Below are 20807 nucleotides of genomic sequence, written 5' to 3'. Positions count from 1 at the left end.
TCCATGCATCCATTCGATCGATGCCAATGCCAGTGGCAGAAGCATCGAACTACCCAAAAACTGATCGAATGTTATAGAGAATATCACATGTAGCCTAACAACTGCAGTGGGCAGCATCACTGCTAATCAGAGGCAGACTGCCACATTTAGCCAGTGCTTTTGGTTAACCGCTTCGCAGTGGGTGTGTGAGAGTGGAGAGAGTGCGATAACGAGATGCGAATAATGGGAATGGAATGGGCAATGGGGCGGGCAAACACACGAGAGTGTCGTGCCGTGCCGTGCCGTGCCGCCTGGCAGACTCATGAATCGGATTCCATTTCATTCTCTGCCGCACTGCTCATGCCAGCTTATGCTGTGGCTGCTGGCTGCTGTTCTGCTGCCTCTGGTGGCTCTGCTTGCCTCTGGAGAGAGGATTTATGTAATTGTTGGATTGTGAATCGAGGAGGAGGAAAATTAAGTTTTAATACGATTTTGCCGGCTCGTTCCGCGTCCGCGTGCGACGTTTATGCAACTGCCAGTCTGCCAGTCTCGATGGAACATTTTCGCCCAGAGACTGCCACGCACACACACACACACAGCTGGATACATACATATGAACTTACACACAGACACTGTTGGACAGAGAGACATATCGATAGCGACAGCATTTGGGTGCAACAAGAACAAGAACAACAAATTGATTACTAAAACGGTAGAAGAACTCCCCGGTGGCAGGCAATGCAAATGAATGCAACGTGAAATGAGAATGGAGAATGGGGAATGGGCATGGGCAACCGGGGGAATGGGCATGTAGAAAATGGGCGAAAATGAGAATGAAACTAAAACGTTAAACGTTTCTTGGGCGCCACACCATACCCCCCACCGTGCACACCGTGCACGTCGCTTGGTGGCTGCCACCTGTCAGACCCCGATGCCCCCCTACACCCTACCCAAACCCTTGCCTTTGCAAACAACTTATGCTTGCCACATTCTTTTTTTGGTAGCAAAAGACGGTGCAATCGGGGCGCAGAAAGTGGCTCGAAATTCAGTTACTTTTACTTTTATTGTCTGTCTGTCTGTCTGTCTGTCTGTTGGTTACACAATTTACAGAAACACAGAAAGAGACAGCTGGAGAGCAAGAGAGAGACAGAGAAACGTGTGTGTAATTATAGCCAACGGCTGTTCCACATTCCGCCACTGAAAGATATGGCGTTGGCCCGTTTAAGACACCGACTTGAGGCTTAGACAAAAGTGCAAGGCATATCCAAAAGCAGATGGATATATGGGTGGAAGGGCGAATGGGTAGACAGGCTGGCAGGATGGGTGTCTGGTCTGGTGTCAGACAACAAGCAGACAACAAATGAGAAGCCAAGTCAACTGAGGAACGAGCTGAATTGAAACGGAAGAAGATGACGAACCAGAGACACAGAGGGACAAAGGCGCAGTGGGACACGAACGTGTGACACGGATTTATGGCTCTAATGCTGCTGCGACTTGTCACCCAATGCAGACAAAGCTGGAGAACCAACAAATAAGATGAAAACTACAAGAAACTTTCAGGAAAGTAAAAGTGATAGGCAAAAAGTGGTGTAAAAATCCCACAACTGCTACTCCACGATCAACACACGAGAAATACAACAAATAAATCGGGCTCATAATGGATCTGTAATCGACACAGAGGAACGTGTAGATACAACATTGAAAATAGTTCCTGACACATATTCATGGAAAGTTTTCAAGAAATAAAATATACGAAAATTGTCGCAGATCAAGAGCTACATGGAGACATGGAAATGAACAGAAAAAATGCCTGTAAGGAAGAGAAATTAATACTTGAATAGCGGCTGCCTGGATATATAGACATTAATGGATTAAAGAGCAACAATCAGAGAAGTTAGAGGTAAAAGACCTGGCAGATCCAATGCCAATTGGAAATCCCATATAATCGCATACAAAATAAAACTAAGAAATGGACTTTGTGTACAGTTCACCCCTCTACCTGAGCCATAACGAGCCACGAGTTTCGCTCAGTGCATGCCCATCCAGGTGGCGACCGAGCACCACTTCTGGGGCAGTGTCGGGGGAAGTCGAAGAGGCAGACGAAGTTGCCGCATTTTGGGAGACAAGCAAAAGTCGCAGTCGAGTGGCAAACGGTCAATGGAGTTTATTTTCGGCTGGGGTCAGCACACAACGATGTCACACGGTGCAAATGGCAAGTGCAAATGGTCGTAGAGAGCGCAGAGCGGACTGTGGACGAGATTTGCGTATCAATTGATTTTCCCCCAACAACAACAAAAAACACAGAAAAACGAAAAGAGAAAGAGCCAGAGCCAGAAAAGCGAGCAAAAGAGAGCAACAGAATTTGACAGAATTTTTGCATAATTGAATATGTGTGTGTGTGTGTGTGTGTGTGTTTGTGTGTTTGTGTGCGTGAGTATTTTTGGGTTTTTCTTTCCGCTTCCTTTCGTCTTCCGGCTTTCCGGCCACTGCCCGTGGATGCATTTTTAATATTTCAATTACGAGTATTGGGGGTCAAAATCAGCAAAAAAAACCAAAAAACAAAAGCAGAAATCAGAAACCAGAAATCAGAAATCAATGCAACACGAACCGAGCTGGCGCATTGAGGCTTCACTGTAACCATATTTACATTTTATCCAGCTCATCAACGATGGCACTGTAGAGGAACATCCTGTTTAGTGTGGCAACTGCTCCTGCTGCTCCTCCCGCTGCTGCTGCTGCTGCTGCTACTCCTCCACTTCACAGAACACAACACAACAGCCAGAACTCACGTGAAAAAAATGTAGAAAACTTGAACAACAAAAAGAACTCGGCAATCCACTGGGCAGCCGGAATGCGTTTTGCACGACACTGCGGCTGCGACGGCTGCCATGCTGCGGATGGAGCCCACGCACACAAACGGCACTCACGGATCGCAGGGATTACCCGGGGAGACAGCAATCACTCTGGCGAGGATCAGATGGAGCAACCGGGACAATGGACCGGACCACTGTGACTGCAATGATGGCGATGACAGCGACAGCGACAGTGACACCGACGATGAGGCGAAACTTTGATGCCGCAGAACTTGTTTGACGGTCCGCATGGAGCGAGGAGCCAGCAACGCTTCCGCTTTCCGCGCCGAGTGCAACTGCAACGTGGACGGCAGCAACATCAGGCTGCAGAACCGAAAAACCGAAAAAAAACCAAAAAAAATACCGAAAACTCAGACAAACCCAGACCGACAGCCGAAAATGTTGTGCCTGACTGCCGAAAAATGTAAGGGAAAGGAAAAACAAATGGCAGACAAATACAGCAACAACCAAATAAAAGAAAGGAAAAATGTCAGGCAGCAGCGGCAGCGGCTACGCGACACATAAAGGAGGCCAACAAAAATGTTTGTCGCCACAGCAGCAGCAGCAGCAGCGGCGCGGCAACGGCAGCAACAACACTGCGAGGAATGCCAGTAAAAGTCTCTGAAAATTACAGCAAAAACAAGCCACAAGAAAGTGAGCAAAAGCCCAGAGCGAAGCATTGAATACCCTTGCAAGAGGACACACAGATATCCCGCGTGTATCCTGCATTCAATGTTCGATTTTATCTTCATTGCAGTGCTAAGAGTCGATCACACTTTCTCCCCAAAGGGTATGCAAAAGGGCAACGCAGACGCCAGGCTATGCGGGCAAGGAGGCGGATTCGGGGCAGCTGGCGAAAGGCAGTCGTCGGCCTACAACAACAATTAGGCAGAGGCGGCAACAAAACAGCGACGCCTGCAACTATGACTGCAGCAGCAGCTGGTTGCAAGTGTTATTGTTGTTGTTGCTGTTGTTTGCCATTTTGGCGTTTGAACTGCAAGAACAGCAGCAGAGGCAGAGGCAGAGGCAGTGGCAGTGGCAACGGCAGCAGCCACATCAGCAATTGCAGCCACTCGAGTGCCCAATAGGCCTAGTCCTATATACACATATAAATATACGAGCATGTGTGTGTGTGTGTGTGTGTGCGCGCACAAGTCCTACACTTATGGCTGACACTTTGTCATACAAGCCACTTGACAAAAATGTTATTTATACAAAGAGAAGTGCCCAAACACAAACACACACACAGGGAGACACAGAGAGAGGGAGAGGCAGAGGGAATGCTGACAAAAAACTTGAGAAAAACAACATCGTAATGCAATATTTGGACTAGAAAATACCCAGCTACTTTGCTGCATATTTACTAAGGATTTCAGCTGATTCGATTGCTGCCAAGAATTGCAGGATTTTCTTGTACAAGATAAAAGATGAAAGCTTCAATTGAAGATGATTTTATACCTAAGAGTTTTCCAACCAAAAGACATGTTTAAATGTGAATATGAAGTGTGATTTTGGTGTGGGAAAGTATTCTTCAAAACAAAATTATAAACAATAAATGTAAATTGGAACGATAACGCTGGCGACTGGCTGCACTGCGGAAATGTATTGAAATATGGCGGAGGAAACACAAGAGACTCCGGCCGAGGCGCTGGGCAGCAGCGAACATTTCCCGACATATTTTTTTATATAATCTATATACAAATGGAAGACCAGACTTTAGCAGAAAGTAATCAACCAAAATCTACAGTAAGGAACATCCACATTTAATTTCTAGAATTATATTTCTCCTTGCCTTTAGCTGAAGATGACTTCAAGAAAGCAATATAGAGCTAAGAAAAAGGAGGAGCATTTACCAACCCATACAGAATATGTTCTCTCATTCATAATCATCAAAGATAGCATTCAGCTACTGCCAAAAGGCTTGATGCCTTGATGTCAGCACAGGGGTATCCAATGCTTCGAGTGCCTTAAGCTGAAAGCTAGTTCTATAACCAATAATTTTTGTCAGTATTGCCAGCTGATAATGCTGCTGCTGCTGCTGCAGTTGTTGTTTGCCTTTTAGTCGATTTGCTTATTGTTCGCCTTTTGGCTGCATATTCTCAAGAAAAGGGTGCATGGGGGAAGGGCAGATCGAGCCATGAAGTGCCAGCCAAAACGAAGCAGAAGGCTGCAGAGCGGAGCGTGGAGGCGGTAATGCGTGTGCTGCTCCACTGGGGAGGTCTCCAACAATTGTTGGTGCTGCTGCTGCTGCTGCTGCTTCTGCTGCTGCTGTCGTTGTCACATTTTCTTTTTGGTTGAAGCCAATGACTGTTGTCATATGCGAAACAATAAAAGAAATCAGCAGGCTGGCAGCGGGTGGCAAGTGGGGCACGAGCAACTTGGCTTGCGTGATTCCATTGAAAGTTTATGACGGCAAATAAATGACAGCAGCAGCAGCGGCAGCAACATTCAGCAGTGGCAGCAACATTCAGTGGTGGCAGCAGCAACATTCGGTCGCAGGGGGCAGTGTGTGGCTGGCAGTGGCCATAAAAAAAAGATGAACGACAAACTGTCGCTAAATAAATCGCTGCTGACGTCGCCGTCGTCGCCCGCACTGTGGCAGGGGGGGCAAGTTCTTTCGTACAACATTTTTGTCGCAGCGCTCAATAAATAAATAAATGCTGGTAGGCCAAAGACAAAGAAAGAGGCGAAAGCCAACTCCAAAGACTTTGATTGGGGCAGACGCGCGACTCCAGGTGATGGCAGGTGCGGATGGAGGGCCTGTGGCACACCAATGACGTCAGCAGGCAGACGACAGTCGACAGACGGTGGCAGGCTCATCAGCTGAGGTCTCGTTGCACGGCCTAATGGATTCCTGTGGCCTGCAGTCGTCTGTGACTCCGCGCTGCACCGCTCCGACCTTCACACAGTGGCAAAAGGAAGGAGCAGGAGGAGAGCAGGAGAGCAGGGGAGAGGGCGTGGATGTGCTGGTGGTGCATTCACATTATTCATGCAGCTGCCGCAAGTGGCAGGCAGGCAGCAGCAGTAGCACGTGCAACTTTTACTTTCATTCGCTTTGTGCTCGTTTCGTGCTTCGATTTGCCGGCGAGTTCAAGGTTGTACCTGCCACAGTGGCCTGCAGCGGGGGCGAGGTAGAGGCAGGGGCAGGGGCTGCGGCTACAGCGGGGTGTCGACTAATTGCTGGCCCTTGAGCTAAAGTTGGGCCACACACACAAACAAACACACACACACGTACATATACAATACAAAACTGAAGCGAACAATCGTTGCCATAGCATACTTTTTGGCGTTCGCAATTTGGTCGTCGGAAGAGGTCCTGCGGCAGACAATTAATGTAATGTAGGAAAGGCGTGGCAAGGGGCAGTGTGGCATAAACTGTTATTATACAATTTTAAGATATTAAATTAACTTTTAAGCAGAAACTGCAAAAGATATTTCCGCGATTTGTTCAAAGTTCATTGTCAGCGAGAGTTGCTTGGCAGAGGTAGGAAAGAGGTTGAGGCAGAGGGGGTTGGAGTCAAGTAGAAGGTATAAGTGCTACGATTGACATTAAATAATTAATAATTGCCGGGCATTAGGCTGAAATTCAGCGACAATAGCAACAATTTCCATCTAAATGTGCAAGTCATTTGGCATTGGGCCCAAACACAAACACAAACGAGAGGGCTAAAAGAGTGGGCCCAAAGGGTAGTGTAGGGTAGGGTAGGGTAGGGTAGGGTAGCGTAGGGTAGGGTAGGGCAAAGCCAATAAGTGTAGTTAGGCAAATGCATTGGAGCTACGAATTGTTTTGTCCTCGCCAAGGGCCTTTACACTTCCTCGACAGCTCGACACACAAGGCAACATAAAGTCCAGAGAGGAAAATGTGTTCGCTCAGCACGAAGCATAGAATACCCTTTAAAGTCATGCAGCTAAATATCAGCAATTTAAATAAAGTGAAAAGTGTGAATGGTTACCAGAAGACAATAAAATCATTTCTTGTATCAAGATTTTGTTAACTTTAGGACCCACCTGCAACGAGTGGGGCCAGGCACTTTGGAAAAAGTGCAATACCCTGTAGTATACGGCAAGAAAAAATGTTGCGAGTGGCCGGACTCAATGAGTTTACCACCCCATCCCTCCGCCCTTCATGCCGCGTCCTTTTTTTTGCCTTTGTTTGGTGGCGGCGAGGGGCTTATCGCAGTGCAAAGATCGCCACAAAGGCCATGTTACGAAATTATTGGACGCACAAACACACACACACACATAAACACATCAATATATGTGTAGAAAGAGAGAGAGAGAGAGAGAGCAGGAGCGAGAGAGCGGCATGGCATGCAATGCAAATAGTCAACACGCCGCCACATGCCGTGCACACAAATCAAGGGCAACATGTCTCATTCCGGGTCTGCCTCTTGTCCGGGGTGGGGTGAGGGGGGTGTGCCTGGGTTGCTGGTGTTTTAGGGGTAAGTGCTCGTCGGCGAGGAGTGTGTAGAAGTGAAGGGGCAGAAGGTGGACGGGGTCTGGGGTTTGGGGTTTGGGGTTTGGGGGAGTGACTAGTGTGTGGCTCTGTGTGGCGAGGTCGACTCTGCCGGGCAATTTAAATGGCGGCTACATGTCGCAGCCATGGCGTCGCGTGTTCCCTTTCTTCCACTCTATCTCGCTCTCTCTCGCTGTGTATCTTTCTCTGTGTCGCCCACGTGTTGGCCACTACGTGGGTGATGGGTGGGTGGCTGACAGGGTATGACTCTTGCCAATTAACTCAAAACTGCAGAGTAATGCTTTTTGGGCCAAAGAAAAGGGAGTACCACGAACTGAACCTCTATCCACTCTCGCTCGCTCTCTCTCGCTTCCCCCTATTGTTTGCTGTTTGTTGTTTGTCGTTTGTGGCATTGACATAAATTCCTCAAAAAGAGAATGAGAAAGAGGGGGCAGAAAAAACAACAGAAACACGTGGAAAAACAGAGAAAAGAACAAGCGGCAACAGCAGAGAAACAGCAACAAAGGGCGCAGCCCCGGACACGCAAGTCACATTAAAGCAATTTCCCTGCGACATTTAAATCCCGCCACCACCACCATCACCCCCCTGTTGACCCAATCCCCTCTATTCACCCACCTCACTCACATTCACATTACATAAAAGCGTTAAATATATGCCAGAATCAGCAAAGAGAATAAACAAAAGCAGCGACATCCCGCAAAACATCTCTCGGAAAGAATAGAAAATTAACTTTGATTTTGCTCATTTATCTTTTGTGTTTTTTAGTGTCTTTTCTGTGTAGTCGGTGGCGTATACGTAATGAGGCAGGGACAGGGACAGAGACAGGAGACAATAGCTAGCCAAACGGCATCAGGACACTGACTTATGCTGGCTCCAGTTAGACGCACATTTATTTTTACACTTCCTCTAACCAAAATTCCGCCACCCAATGCCAACAATCCGTAGCTGTGGACAGATACCCTTTCCCATGGAGAAGTTCAGCATCCACAAACCCATTGAGACCCCTTTGAATTGTGTTTCAAACTCGTTTCATACCACACATAACGCTGCTCTCCCTCATGTTGTTTGAATCCTCTCTAATGAAATCTTTATCCAGGAAAAGGCATTCAAAACTTCGTTGCGCCCATGCGGAAATTTCTCACTGGTTTATATTTTATTTTTGGCGTAGAGTTCAGCAGAGTTGGAGCCTGGCGCCGTCTGCCGTCTGCTGTCTGTTGATTCCCATTCGAGAATAGATTCGGGATTCGGCTTACGGCTACCATTTGGCTGCTCTCTTCCGCCTGCTGCTTTCCGGGGCATTGACTTGGCGGCGACTTGGCTCCTGACCCCCCAGGGGCAAATTTGTGTTCGAGCATTACGCATACGCGTGTGTACACGCTTCTCAAAGTATATTCGATAGATAGATGTATGGATAGATTCATTGGTGCTTAAGCGATGGTGATTATAGAACAAGTTGGGGTGTGGACATATGGTCATTGGCAGGGTATCAACAAGCCGCTAAAAGCATTGGAATAAGCGAAAAAGCAAAGCGGAAAAAACGTATTTAAAAAGTATTCATAAATATTTATGTCGAGTATTCGATATTCATCAACGTTTTATTCAAATCCTTACAACAACAAAAATTAATTAAGTTCAAAGCAAAAATTTGTTAAGCGCTTCAATTAAAAATTGTTAACAAAAAAAAAGTAAGCTCGTCATCGTTCTTCATTGGCGGCTGCTATATAATATTTTGATTATAAAATTTTCATAAATGTATTTTTGGCTTTTTGGCATTTGGGCGTTTGAGGCGTGGCTTAAGTGGCTAAAGAGCGGTTTGCTTTGTGCTTTTGGCTTGCTCTGATTTGGATTTTTGATTTTTGTTTTTTGTTTAATTGGATTTTTGGGATTGTGATTTTGTGGGTACTTCTCATAGGGATTCTCCGGTGCGGCCTTTTTGGCCTTCTTGGCGGGCGTGCTCTTGCGCGGCCGATTCATCATTGGATCGTCCATGGTGCGCGATGACTGCTGCCGGGCCTGGGCCGGCGGACCCGGTGGCTTTTTCTTTTTCTTCTTTTGTGGCTCCGGCTGCAGCGGATTGAACATGAACTGAATTTGCTGCTGCTGCTGTGGCAGATATTGTTGCTGTTGTTGCTGCAATTGTTGCTGCTGTGTTTGCTGCTGCTGCTGGAGCTGCATCTCGCGTCGCTCGAGGAATGCCGCATTGGCAGAGGCCACCGTGGCAATGCGCTGCTGCTGCTCAATCTCCTCCAGCTCTCGCTCCCGCTCACGCTCCCGCCGCTTGCTACCGAACTGCCCCAGCTGTGAGCTGCGTCGCCGCAGCGTGGCCGCCGCATAGGGATTGGCGCCGTTTGTGCCCAGACTGGTGGGCTCGGGCACACCAAACAGCCGCCGTATGCGCCGCCTGCCGCTGATGAAGCCCAGGCCCAGCTGCACGCCCAATCCCATGCCCAGGCCGACGGGCGCTGTGCTCTGGCTGAGACTGCTGCCCGCCTCGCTGCTGCCCGCTCCATTGACCATCTGGCTGAAATTGCTGTCCAGATCACAGCTGCCACCGCCCAGTGTGCCCGCCGAGTCCGAGGCGCCGCAGGGGAACAGATATGTGTTCAAAGTGCTCAGCGTTGTCGACGTGGAGGTGCCCGTTCGACTGATGGCACCCGTGTTGAGCTGCTGCTGCTGCTGCAAATGGATGTCTCCTGCTCCTGCTCCTGCTGCTCCTCCTGCTGGTGGCAGTTGCAGCGTCAATGGATTGCTCAGTGGCAGTGGCAGCATCACCGCCGTGGAGCCACTTACGCTGCCAGTGGTGCTGCTGTCGTAGCTGTGCGGATTCACATAGATGTGATTGTTGTTGTTGCTGCTGCTGCTCGTGGCAGTTGCAGCGGCAGTTGCAGCAGGTGTTGCTGTTGCTGTTGCTGTTGCTGTTGTTGCTGCTGCTGCTGTTGCTGTTGTGCCACCCGTGTTGACCACCAGCCCCGTGCTGCTCTCATTGTGATTGTTGTTGCTTGCCTGCCGATTGCTGTTGGTGTTGCTGGTGTTGCTCGTGTTACTGCTGCTGCTGTTGTTGTTTATATTGCTCAGATTCACCCTATAGCTGATGCTGCTGCTGGTGGTGTTGTTGTTGTTGTTGTTATTATTGTTGTTGCTTGAATCGGTGGTGCGTGCCGGCGCTGTGGCAGGTCGCGGCGAGTTGCCAACACCTGCCACTGCTGCCTCAGGTCCCGATGTTGCTGCTGCTGCTGCTGTTGCTGGACCAGCTGTCTGCTGCTGCTGCTGTTCATTGCTGGGGGCACTGTTGCCATTGCCATTGTTGCCACTCATGGTCGTTGTCGTTGTGCCACAGCGAATGTTTGTTGCAACTTCAAATTACATCAACTTTGTATACAAATTCATTTTAGTTAAGTTTTTCTTTGTTTGGTTTTAATTTTCCAATTTTGGTTTCTATATTCTTTTTGTTTTTTATTCTTTTCACATTATTGTCAGCTCTGTAATTTGTAGCAAGCATTTAGTGTGGATTGTCGCATGTTGCATTCGGAGATATGTCATTAATTTGCTTTAGTTATTTATTTTATTTAGTTTTGAGCACTTCTTGTTTGAATATAATTAATATTTATTAAGGAATATTTTACACTTGCAGAAAGCCTTTTATTAGTTGCTGTTATTCCAACTGAATTTTAATTTAACGCAAAATTATAAAGGAAAAACAAATTTCTGACAAACAAACAAACATATTTATGAACACAAATAAAGCAATGAATCTGCAAGTGTTAAAATTCGTTTGGTCTCCTTTTATTTGTTAACATTTTCAGCTACAAAGAACTATTTTTTATTGTGTTAATTTTGAGCAGCTTCAAGCAAACGCCCGTGCTGGCATTCATTTCGTATTCAGATTCATTTTTGCTGGAATAATTCCAAATTTTTGAAACCGAGTCGAAGGCACTGCAGTGCACTGCCTGGGGCCGAGGACCTAAGCCTCTGCTCTGTCTGGGGTGCACTACCACTATCTCTATCTCACTCTCTGAGTGTGTGTGTGTGTGTGTGCGGCACTTGAACAAAAAATGTGAACAAATTATTTCTGCACAAAATCTCACGCACTTTTGTCACTGCAAGTTGTTGCCTGCTTCGAGGCGTTGCACATAAACACAACAACAAAAAAACAATTCATAGATTATTCATTAATTATTCATTTAGTTGAACGCGTTGCACACTCTGCTGTCAGGTCTCTCTCTCTCTCTGTCTCTGTCTCACGCTCTCCCTGTCGTACGGTGCAACCGTGCTAATGTGCAACCATTTCCGGCCACATTTACGAGTTTCCGTGCAAGTCTCTCTTGTGGCGGCACTATCAATATCAATATCACTGGCACTGGCACAGGCACTGGCACCCTCTTGAATGGTTCAAGTGCTGTCAATCCTTTTGGGACACAGCTCTAACCTCTGGTCTCCTGTTATCAGTCAGAGCCACGTGCTTAACGCGCCGCGTGTCACAATTGTATGAACTTTGTGCCGCGTTGTTGACAATGCTCAGAGCCAAACAGAGCCGCAGTGGCAGCACCAGCACCAACAACGAAGTTGCCACACGCACACAGACACGGGCACAGCCAGAGGCAGAGACAGGGACAGGGACAGAGAGAGAAGGAGAGAGAGAGAGAGAGCGCGAAGCTCTGTTAACTGGCTTCCTGGCTTGGCTGGCCGGGACAAACTATTCGCCGAACCAGAAGCACCAGCAGGAGCACCAAAAGCAGCAGTGGCAGCAGCAGCAGTGGCAGCAGCAGCAGTGCCAGTGGCAGTGGCAGTGGCAGCAGCAGCGTGGCGACTTCTTCACCAAGAAAAAAAAAGAAAAAAGACGAAAAATGCCAAACAATCGGCCAGAAATCTAAGTCAGGCAGGCAGCACTTGAATCATACCAGCACACACACAAACACATACACACACACCAACATAAACACACACACACACACACGTGGCATACGGGGCAACGATTCCTCATCGTTTCATCGTTTCAATTTCGGGCCAGTTTTCGGTTCAGTTGAGTTCACTTCAGCGCTTAACTTAACTAAATGTTGTACTACCGCACACACACACACTCGCACACACACTTACACATACAAACAAACAAACACATGCTTAACTCGAGTGAAAACCAAAAAGCCGAACCACAGGCCAACTGCTCGTGAACTTCAAGTGTAAGTGTATGAAAGAGTCAACGAGTTCGATAGGCTAAGAGAGAGACAGAGACAGAGAGAGAGAGAGAGAGAGAGAGAGTGTGTGAGAGTGGGTTAAAGAGGGGTGGGGTGGGTTGAGTGAGAAATGTGAATGAGTTCGGTTAAAGACTGAGAGGGAATAAGCCTGATTGATTGAACGCCAAAGAGTGGATTCCAGCTGCTTTTAAACTCAAGAAAATACGTACAGAAAAACTCCCAAAAATAGGAAAGAAATCACATTAATTAACAAACAAAAAATTTGTAATATCAAAACATATTTAAAGCAGAAAAATCAAAACCCCTTTAGACACTGAAGCCATGCGCTTCCATTCCAGGAAACTGAATGAATTCTTGAACAGATTTCTTCACCATGGAAAAAGGAAGCACAGGATAGCACTTGACCATCCGAAATTCCTAAATTCATTCTGCACTCAGCAAGATTTACATACAGAGGAAGAACGTTTCGTTCAACAGCAGCTTTATGAGCGGGTTAGCCAGATTGAGTGGCGATTGAGAAGGGGACGGAAGGCGCTAGGAGTAAGTGAGGGCCAAAGCCTGAGTGTAAATAAGTGCAAATGTGAGTGAGATTCTGTCAGCCGAGCGAAACATTTCAATTCGGTTTCGGCTGCCCGCCCTTCGTGCGGACACTCGGCTCTCCGTCGGGCGTTCCTCATTTTCGTAGTTTGTTTTGCTCGTTTGCCGCTTCCCTCCATTCCCCCTCCCAACGCTCCTCATCAACGGTTTCGTAACAGCTGCCCCGTTTGGCGCGAGAAAGAGAGCGAGCGATTAATGTTAATGTGTGCATCGGTAGGCGATGCGATGCGACGGAATGCCACTGCTAGCAAAACCCCGAAACCCATCTGCTGCTAACAGGAACAGAGGCTGCACATGGCTGAAGATAAAACTGACGAATAGAGAGAGAAAATATCTACGCTTAAATCTGTTTTCAATGTCAATCTCCCAGAGTTATCCATATCCGAATATCTAGCTCCTTGATCTTTAACAGAAAAGTTAGGGAACAATTCTTAAGCAATCAACAAAAAGATGACACCAATTTCATATACAAATTTGTTTACCAAGTGTCCCACAATGGTTCCATGTCTCCCCCCTTTTCCCCTATATTTCTGGATAATATTGGTTCATGGAAATCTGTGACATTATCATAAATATCTCCCATCTCCCCCCATTGGTGTTTGTTTTTCGATTGTGACTGGAATTCCCATTGAAATTTCGATTCAAATTCCAATTCATATTTCATATTCTGGTTTTCTGTGGGTGGGTCTATGGGTCTTTGGGTCTCGGGGTCTCGAGGGGCCAATCGGTGCAAGGGCTCAGGGTTGAATGGAATTGCATGCGCGAGTGCAATTTGTTGCCTGCGGGCGGTCCAATGGGGCATGTGGCATGGGGCAACATTGAGCATATGACGCATACGCAATGTTGGACCAAATCATGGATCATGGCCAGTGGTTCTGTCGCTGCTGTTGCTTGTGGCCTGCCTGGCATGCCTAGCATGCCTTGCTGCCCCATGCAAATGGAGACGACAGAGACGGGCGGGAGATGCAGGGGTTGCATGCCATGCGGCCATGTGGCATGAGCCTTAACTCAGCTGACGCTGGCGCTGGTAACCTTCATGGCTAATAAGCAGTCACGGCACGTGAGGAGAATGGTCGCAAGCTGTGGGGGTAGGGGGTTGGACGGCAACTGGGGCTGTGGCCCACCAAAAAAAAGAAAATATTATTGATCAAATTTATTCCCAACCAGTGTTGCCACAGCAAATGATGACGAACGTGAAAACAAACAAATAAAGCAATTTTTTTTTTTTTGCAACCATTCGGAACCACTCGAAAACCACCAACGTGGGAGGTCCAACCACCCACCCACACACACACAACCACCCATCCACCCATTCGACATTGTCTCAGACATAAAAAAACTGCAGGGGATTGCAATTGCAGTGTGGCTGAAGGAGAAGCTCATCATCAATGGGGGGGATCTGGTCCGTCAGCTGGCGGTCTCTCCACTGCTCCGCTCTGACGCTCTGCTGCCGCCGCCACTGCCTTGAAGGCTGACAAAACGATTTGCATGCTAAAAATAACAAAATTGATGGGGCACACACACATACAAACACGTACGTACGTAGGCCTTGTGCGTGTGTGCTCCATAAAGAAAGCGGCTAGAAAGGAGGAGGCGACTACCGCGAAATCGAGGAAAGGCTGGAAGGCTGGAAGGATGAGGTTCGCTTTTTGCGGCTAACTGGTCACGGCCACGGTGAAGGCTTGAGAACCGCCACAAAAAGCAACAACAACAACAACAAAGGCAAATCAATTAAAAATTTGCCTAAAAAAAACGAAAACGAAAAAAAGCAAAACAGAAAGCCGAAAAACCAAAAACGGAAAATGGAAACCCCGAACAAAGAAAAACCAAAGGCGAAAGTGCTGGGCAAATATTTCCGCTTCACGTCAAGGTTGTGGCAATCAAAAAGCGGCACACACCAGTGGCACAGAGAGTGGAAGAGAGAATGATGGGCAGAAGGGGTCCGAGAGTGAGTGGCAACAAGAAATAGATGAACAGAGAGTGGGGCAAGCGACAAGAAGTTGATGGGACTGTTTCGTGCCGCCTAACATATCCGTTCTGGCACTTCAACTGTGGCAACCAACTCCTTGCAGCAACTGCCACAGAAATCCATCAGCGGCCTGTCCCATGTTCCCATGTTCCCACACACTGAGCGAAATATTTAACACAAAAAGAGGGAAGATTTTTGATTCAATTCAGGCTTTAAGCTTTTCAATTAGTGGGGAATATTTTTAGCTGCTCTGAAAATCTTCTAAGAATAGTTTTTGGACTTTCATATTTCATAGGCACAAGACGAAGAGATCTCTTTGCAGCTAAGGATTAGCTTAGCTTTGTTTATTAATAATTAAAAAGTGCAAAAGAATCAGCAGGTAAAACGACGAAAGGGGTTTATAAGTAATACAATTAGCAAGTGCTACAATTGGAGCTCTACTTTGAGAGAGAGAGAGAGAGGAACGTGGACGTGGGGAGCGTCATATTTACATCATCCTATAGTTGTCCTGCATGACGAACTGCTTTTGCCTGTTACGGCACCCGGATCCATATTTCCATATTTCCACATTTCCATAATTCCGTACCAACACACAAAAAAACACACACAGGCAAAAAAAACCATCAAATAAAATCAAAAGAAAATAGAATTAGCAACGAAAATACAAATCACAGAATCACTGTAAGTCCCGCTTCAGTCCGGGGGATTATCCATGTATCCATGGATCAGGAGAGGGACTGGGAGCTCTGACACTCCCCTGACTCCTCCTCCTGCTCCTCCTCCTCCTCCTGCCGCAGCAGCAGAGCGGTGTACCTCTTCTTCTTGTGACGCATCTCTGCTGGCGAGCGTACATTGGACGCCGCATGCATTATTCCAGTTACCAGTTTACTGGCTTTTCCGGCACCCACGCGACAACCCACGAACTCGACTCGGCCTGGGCCTGGGAACGATGTGAACGGGCGCGCGCGCCACTTAAAAGTGCAACAGCGTTGCGGGCGGACACCGCCACAGACACAGCCGCAGCCACATTGTGTGGCTGTATGGTTCGATGGTCGATCAACGCACAATGGTCACAATGTTTTGACACCCTTGCTGGACAGTGTACGACCCTTCCATGTGTGTGTTGTATTAATGGCAGAGTGTCCTTGTGCGAAATCCTTCACAGACTCAATGCTTAGCTCTTCGATACGGTAAGTATAACCAATTCCAGGGTACTCTTCGCTTCGATCCACTGCCCTGGTCATTCCCAGCCCGTTCTAATTGAATTTTAAGGGGGTTGCACCTTGGCTTTGGGCACAGCCGGAAACGGGAGAGAGATACAGCTGACAGCATTGCTCTTCAGAGCAAAACAGTGAATAGAGAGAGGTCCAAGCGAGAGACAGATAAATTATGAGAGAGTAAGAAGGAGAGAGAGAGAGAGAGAGAGAGATGAGAGCGTGTGGAGAGCTAAGACCCCAGTGACATGAGAGCGCGCTTGTTAGCACATTTTAAGTCGCTGTCAAGGTCTTTTGTCCGTCTTAATAATCATCGCCTGCCTCTGCACACCGCACGCCGTGCCCCCCCATCCGACTCATGGGCATGGGGCATATGCGCTTTTGGGGCACGTTAATTAGCTGCAACGTCAATCGATGGGAGCAAACAAAGCATAAAGCGCCGCAAAAATGAAATGAAAATGAAAAACATAAATAGTTTTATTCTTCTTCTGCATTCGTTTCGGGGCAAGGTCGGCCACGAAGACAGCGAAAGAGGCAACGAGTATGGGCATGGGTATGGGTATGGGTATGGGCATGGGAAATGAGGCCAAAGACATACTCCAGTATCGCTGATCAACTGCTCTCAACCAGCAGCAATTAGTTTGGGAAAGAAAAGATGACCTTTAATAAGTCGTGCTAAAGGAATCAAACTTAACCGAATAAGTAATCGTTAAACAGCAACTCAATAACTAAGGAGTCTGTTCCATTAATTGTGATCCATCCCACCTTTTGGGGGCGTCAAACATTTCCCTGTCCGTCAGCATTCGCCACCTGAGCCTACGCTATGTGCGCGTATTCTGGGGCGAGTCGTAAATGCGAAAATTCTCGCTCCAAAGTAAATATTTAGAAAATAATAAAACCAAATTTTAATGCAAAAAGAAAAGCAATGATTTAGCAGATAGCGCAGATAAACGCGAAAGCGCGTGGCAAACAAATGAAAGGCCCATAAAGATAGGCTAACTTTGTGCTGCGAAGCTTTTGATACCCTGTCATAATAATATATGTATGTAAATATCCTTTGCAAGATTCATGCACATAGTTGATGTACCAATACCTACACATGTACCTTTACATCTGATAAGGGAAAACCTACAGCAAAGGGTACACATTTTCTTTTAGTGTTAAAGATGTTCTCAACTTGTTGACGTCAAAACCAAATCGTTGGCATTTTATCCATTAAATTATTGTATGCTAGATGCTACGTGTATTGATCTGATCTTAGCTATGATTGTACATATGTATGTACACATAATAATTACATTCCTTTCATTTCAGAAACAACAGCAGCAGCAGCAGCGGCAGCAGTGGATGAGAGGCAGCGCTACTGTGGAAGAGTTTGAATGAGACAGCGATGAACAGCAGCAACAACAGCAGGGTGGCTCTTACCTTGGCGCTTGGCTTAAGCTGCCGTTCGTCGTCGTGATGTGGGCCATGCAGGCAATCCATTAACTTACTCCACTTTTTCGCGCCGTGTACTGGTAACAATTTATTGTGTGTTCTATGCTCAATAGCAGATATTATCGGCAGGCAGCTGTAACTGTAATTCTTTTTAATTTCTGCTCTTCCGACTATAACGATTCACTATGCACACATGTATGATTGTGCTATATACATAGATCTGTGATACCGGTTCACATATGTATGTATGTACATATACTATGTATGTCCATATGTACATATGTTGGTACATCAGCAGACGGATGGCTACTTGCATATATACAGAGACAGCGACATCTACATATATATATTTATTTATATTCAAATGACAAAAGAAATGAAACGAGACAATTTTCATTTATTTTTCACTTTTGTTTTTTGTTGCTTTTCCCGTTGCTGGCCGCCTTCTTCCACGACAGCGGCGGCAGCAGCGGCAGCGCCAGCAGCCGAGACGCCGACCGAAAGAGCGCGCGACGGTGTCAACGGGGATGGGTTGGTGGGTGTAGGCCGGGCGAGAGTGTGGCGGGGTGTGGGGAAGCAGTTGTCGCACACATTTTTCACATTTTCCAAACGGCACCGCAAGAGGAAGAAAACAAAAAACACACACGAAACGACAACAAAACCAAAAAAACAACACTCAAACATTTCTGAAACTTACGCGTCAGCACAGAGAAGGAGAGAAAGATCGCGCGCGGCAGTGAGAGTGTAAGAGGTGGGATGGAAGAGAGAATTCTTCATTTGGTCCACGCAAGTGCAAGGTGAATTTATGCAAGGTGAGGACATTTCCAAGAAGTCATCTCAGGATAGTGGCTTTGTTTATTAAAAAACACATTCGAGGGGAATGGAGAGGAGATCACCACTACCCATATTATATTTATGAGAGAGAAACTGGGAGAACAACACCTCCCCTTGCATAAATGAACCCTGCGCGAGAAAGAGCGAAAGAGCTTAAGAACCGTTGGGCAAACGACAAACGAAGCGGAACGTCATCAATGCGACACTATTTTCCACATAATTTCCGTGGCATAATTATCATCAATAAAATTATCATTTCGTGAATCATTATCACCATCACAAACATCTTGGTCACCACAACAACAAAAAAGAAACGCACGACATACGCACTGGTTCGGTGCGGGAGAATTGGCTCGGCAGCGGGAGAAGTGGTTAAAGCTCTGCTTCGAAGCTGCATAAATCTGAGAGCATTGCAGCTGCCAATGCACGCTCTCTTTCGACGAGAGTACTTGTACCGCACACACAAACACAAACTTAATGGGCGACTATCAGGCGATCGCATTCTCTGGCAATGCCTCACCTTATGCCAATGCACTTAGTCCGATTCTTTTGCTTTCCTCCTTTTCTGTTTTCTATCTTCTGTGTGAGAGTGAAACAAGTGCGAAGCGAAGCGCTCACCGGCGTGCGCGTTACTGAAGATCGCTCCTCTGCTCGCCGCAGAGGCCTGCGACAGCGACAGCGACGTTGTCGGCGGCGACTGCGACTGCGAATGCGAATGCCAGGTCTGACGTGGGGGCACATGGATGGACATCACCGCAGGCCAGGGGCCAAGCGCCAGCAACAGCAGCAGCAGCACCAATCGACACTGTTCCGGTTTGCAATTTCACTCGGAGATCGGTAAGAGATCTTTAGTTTCTGCATTAACATACTTAAATATCCTACAATTTCTCTTAATGCGAGATCTTATTTTCCATTGAAATTTTAATTTCATTTGCCAGAACATCTTACATAAAATATCTCTGCTTTCTTCCAATACGGAATGAACAAAAACAAAAACGTTAATGAAAACCAGAACAGTGCCGAAAATCGAGCATGTGGGTGACTGAGAGGTGGCGGGGGAGGTGACTCTTTATGGGTGAGTGTTGTGCAAAGTGTTTTCCACGCAAATTGCTTACAACGTCAACAGCCAGCGACGTTTAATAAACGTTCAGCGAAAAAATACATTCGAACGGTACACGGTATCGCAGGCAGCAAACACCAAGCACCAAGTTGGTTTTGGTTCTTCTTTCACACGCATTCGCATGTACCGTAATTTAAAGCCTGCGCAAGCATCTCGTTGCGCTAGCAAATCTGAACATGAAAGTTCATGCATTGTTATGCTTGCTGAAACGGTACATTCATGTGCTGTGATATCGGTAAATGCAAGTTTATTGAAATATATGTAAATAAGAGGCCCAGAAATGTGAGGGACTCCCGCTTCGATAAGTGCATTATCAAAGACCATCATCAAGTTCCTATCATTTTATATTTTCCTCCCCTCATATTGTTAGCCTGAAACAATCATTGGTTCCTATCCAAAGTGGAACCCCGACAAGCATTTGGCTTAGTGCCGCAGGCACTTTGTCTTTATTTTGTCTCAAAAACCTCCGACGAATGATTCACGATTCCAAATCGCAGCAGCAGCCGCGGCAACAAGTGAATGGAAATCGAAGCGCACACTTGACAGTACGAGACACAAGAACGATGTAAATTGATGGGTAGCGTGGGGGGACAGTGCTTGTTTGTTTGTTTGTTTGTTGTTTGGGGGAATGGAATGGTGTGGGTGTGGCATCGATTACACAAATTGCATGCCACAAGGAATCGATACCAGCAATTATGGGGCAGCCGATTCCAACGAGAGTGAGCTTCCGCGGTGACACATGATTTTCATTGGCAGTTTGAATTGATTCGAACTTCGCATGGATCGTCGTACACATGTACAAATAATTCAATTAATTTCGCAATCGACGCAGTTGCAAATCGCGAATTCTGCACAATTTCAATTGGTCATAAATACGAGTATTGTATATTTGTGGCCAAAAGACACAAAGCAGGCCAACAAACAAATACGAGTACGCGCACCCATGATGATAATGATGATGATGATCCGAATGATGATCATGAAGAGCCCAGTGCCAATGAATGGGTGGGATAAACGCTGCTTTGTCTATTGGCAGACAAATGTTACACTTATAGATGCGTTTATAGCGTCACTTGATTAACAACACATACTCACAGACACTCTCAAGCAGATACAGATACTCAAGCAGTGGCGGC

At 46.8% G+C, this 20807-nt stretch overlaps 1 protein-coding gene across 11 annotated transcripts in view; it reads right to left on the bottom strand.

The window, feature by feature from the left end:
- LOC117892502 (potassium voltage-gated channel protein Shaker) overlaps window positions 1–20807 on the bottom strand; it is a 106003-nt gene that overhangs the window by 65695 nt on the left and 19501 nt on the right. For 3 of the 11 annotated variants that reach the window (XR_004648727.1, XM_034798782.1, XM_034798795.1), the window contains exon 1: window positions 9212–10708. The exons of 3 other annotated variants lie outside the window; for them this stretch is intronic. Coding sequence is in view for 7 of the 8 variants with exons in the window: in XM_034798782.1 (XP_034654673.1) it covers window positions 9212–10623 (1412 nt within the window). In the remaining variant the exon portion in view is untranslated. Of the gene's footprint in view, window positions 1–9211; window positions 10711–15557; window positions 15597–15879; window positions 15992–17705; window positions 17768–20807 lie in introns of those variants that run through there. 5 more of the 11 variants (XM_034798862.1, XM_034798894.1, XM_034798847.1 and 2 more) reach the window with 4 other exon arrangements.

Source organism: Drosophila subobscura, chromosome A (assembly GCF_008121235.1).
Source record: "Drosophila subobscura isolate 14011-0131.10 chromosome A, UCBerk_Dsub_1.0, whole genome shotgun sequence".
Taxonomy (NCBI): Eukaryota; Metazoa; Arthropoda; class Insecta; order Diptera; family Drosophilidae; genus Drosophila; species Drosophila subobscura.
Note: the sequence above shows the minus strand (reverse complement) of the source record. Positions and strands in the feature narration are given on the sequence as shown.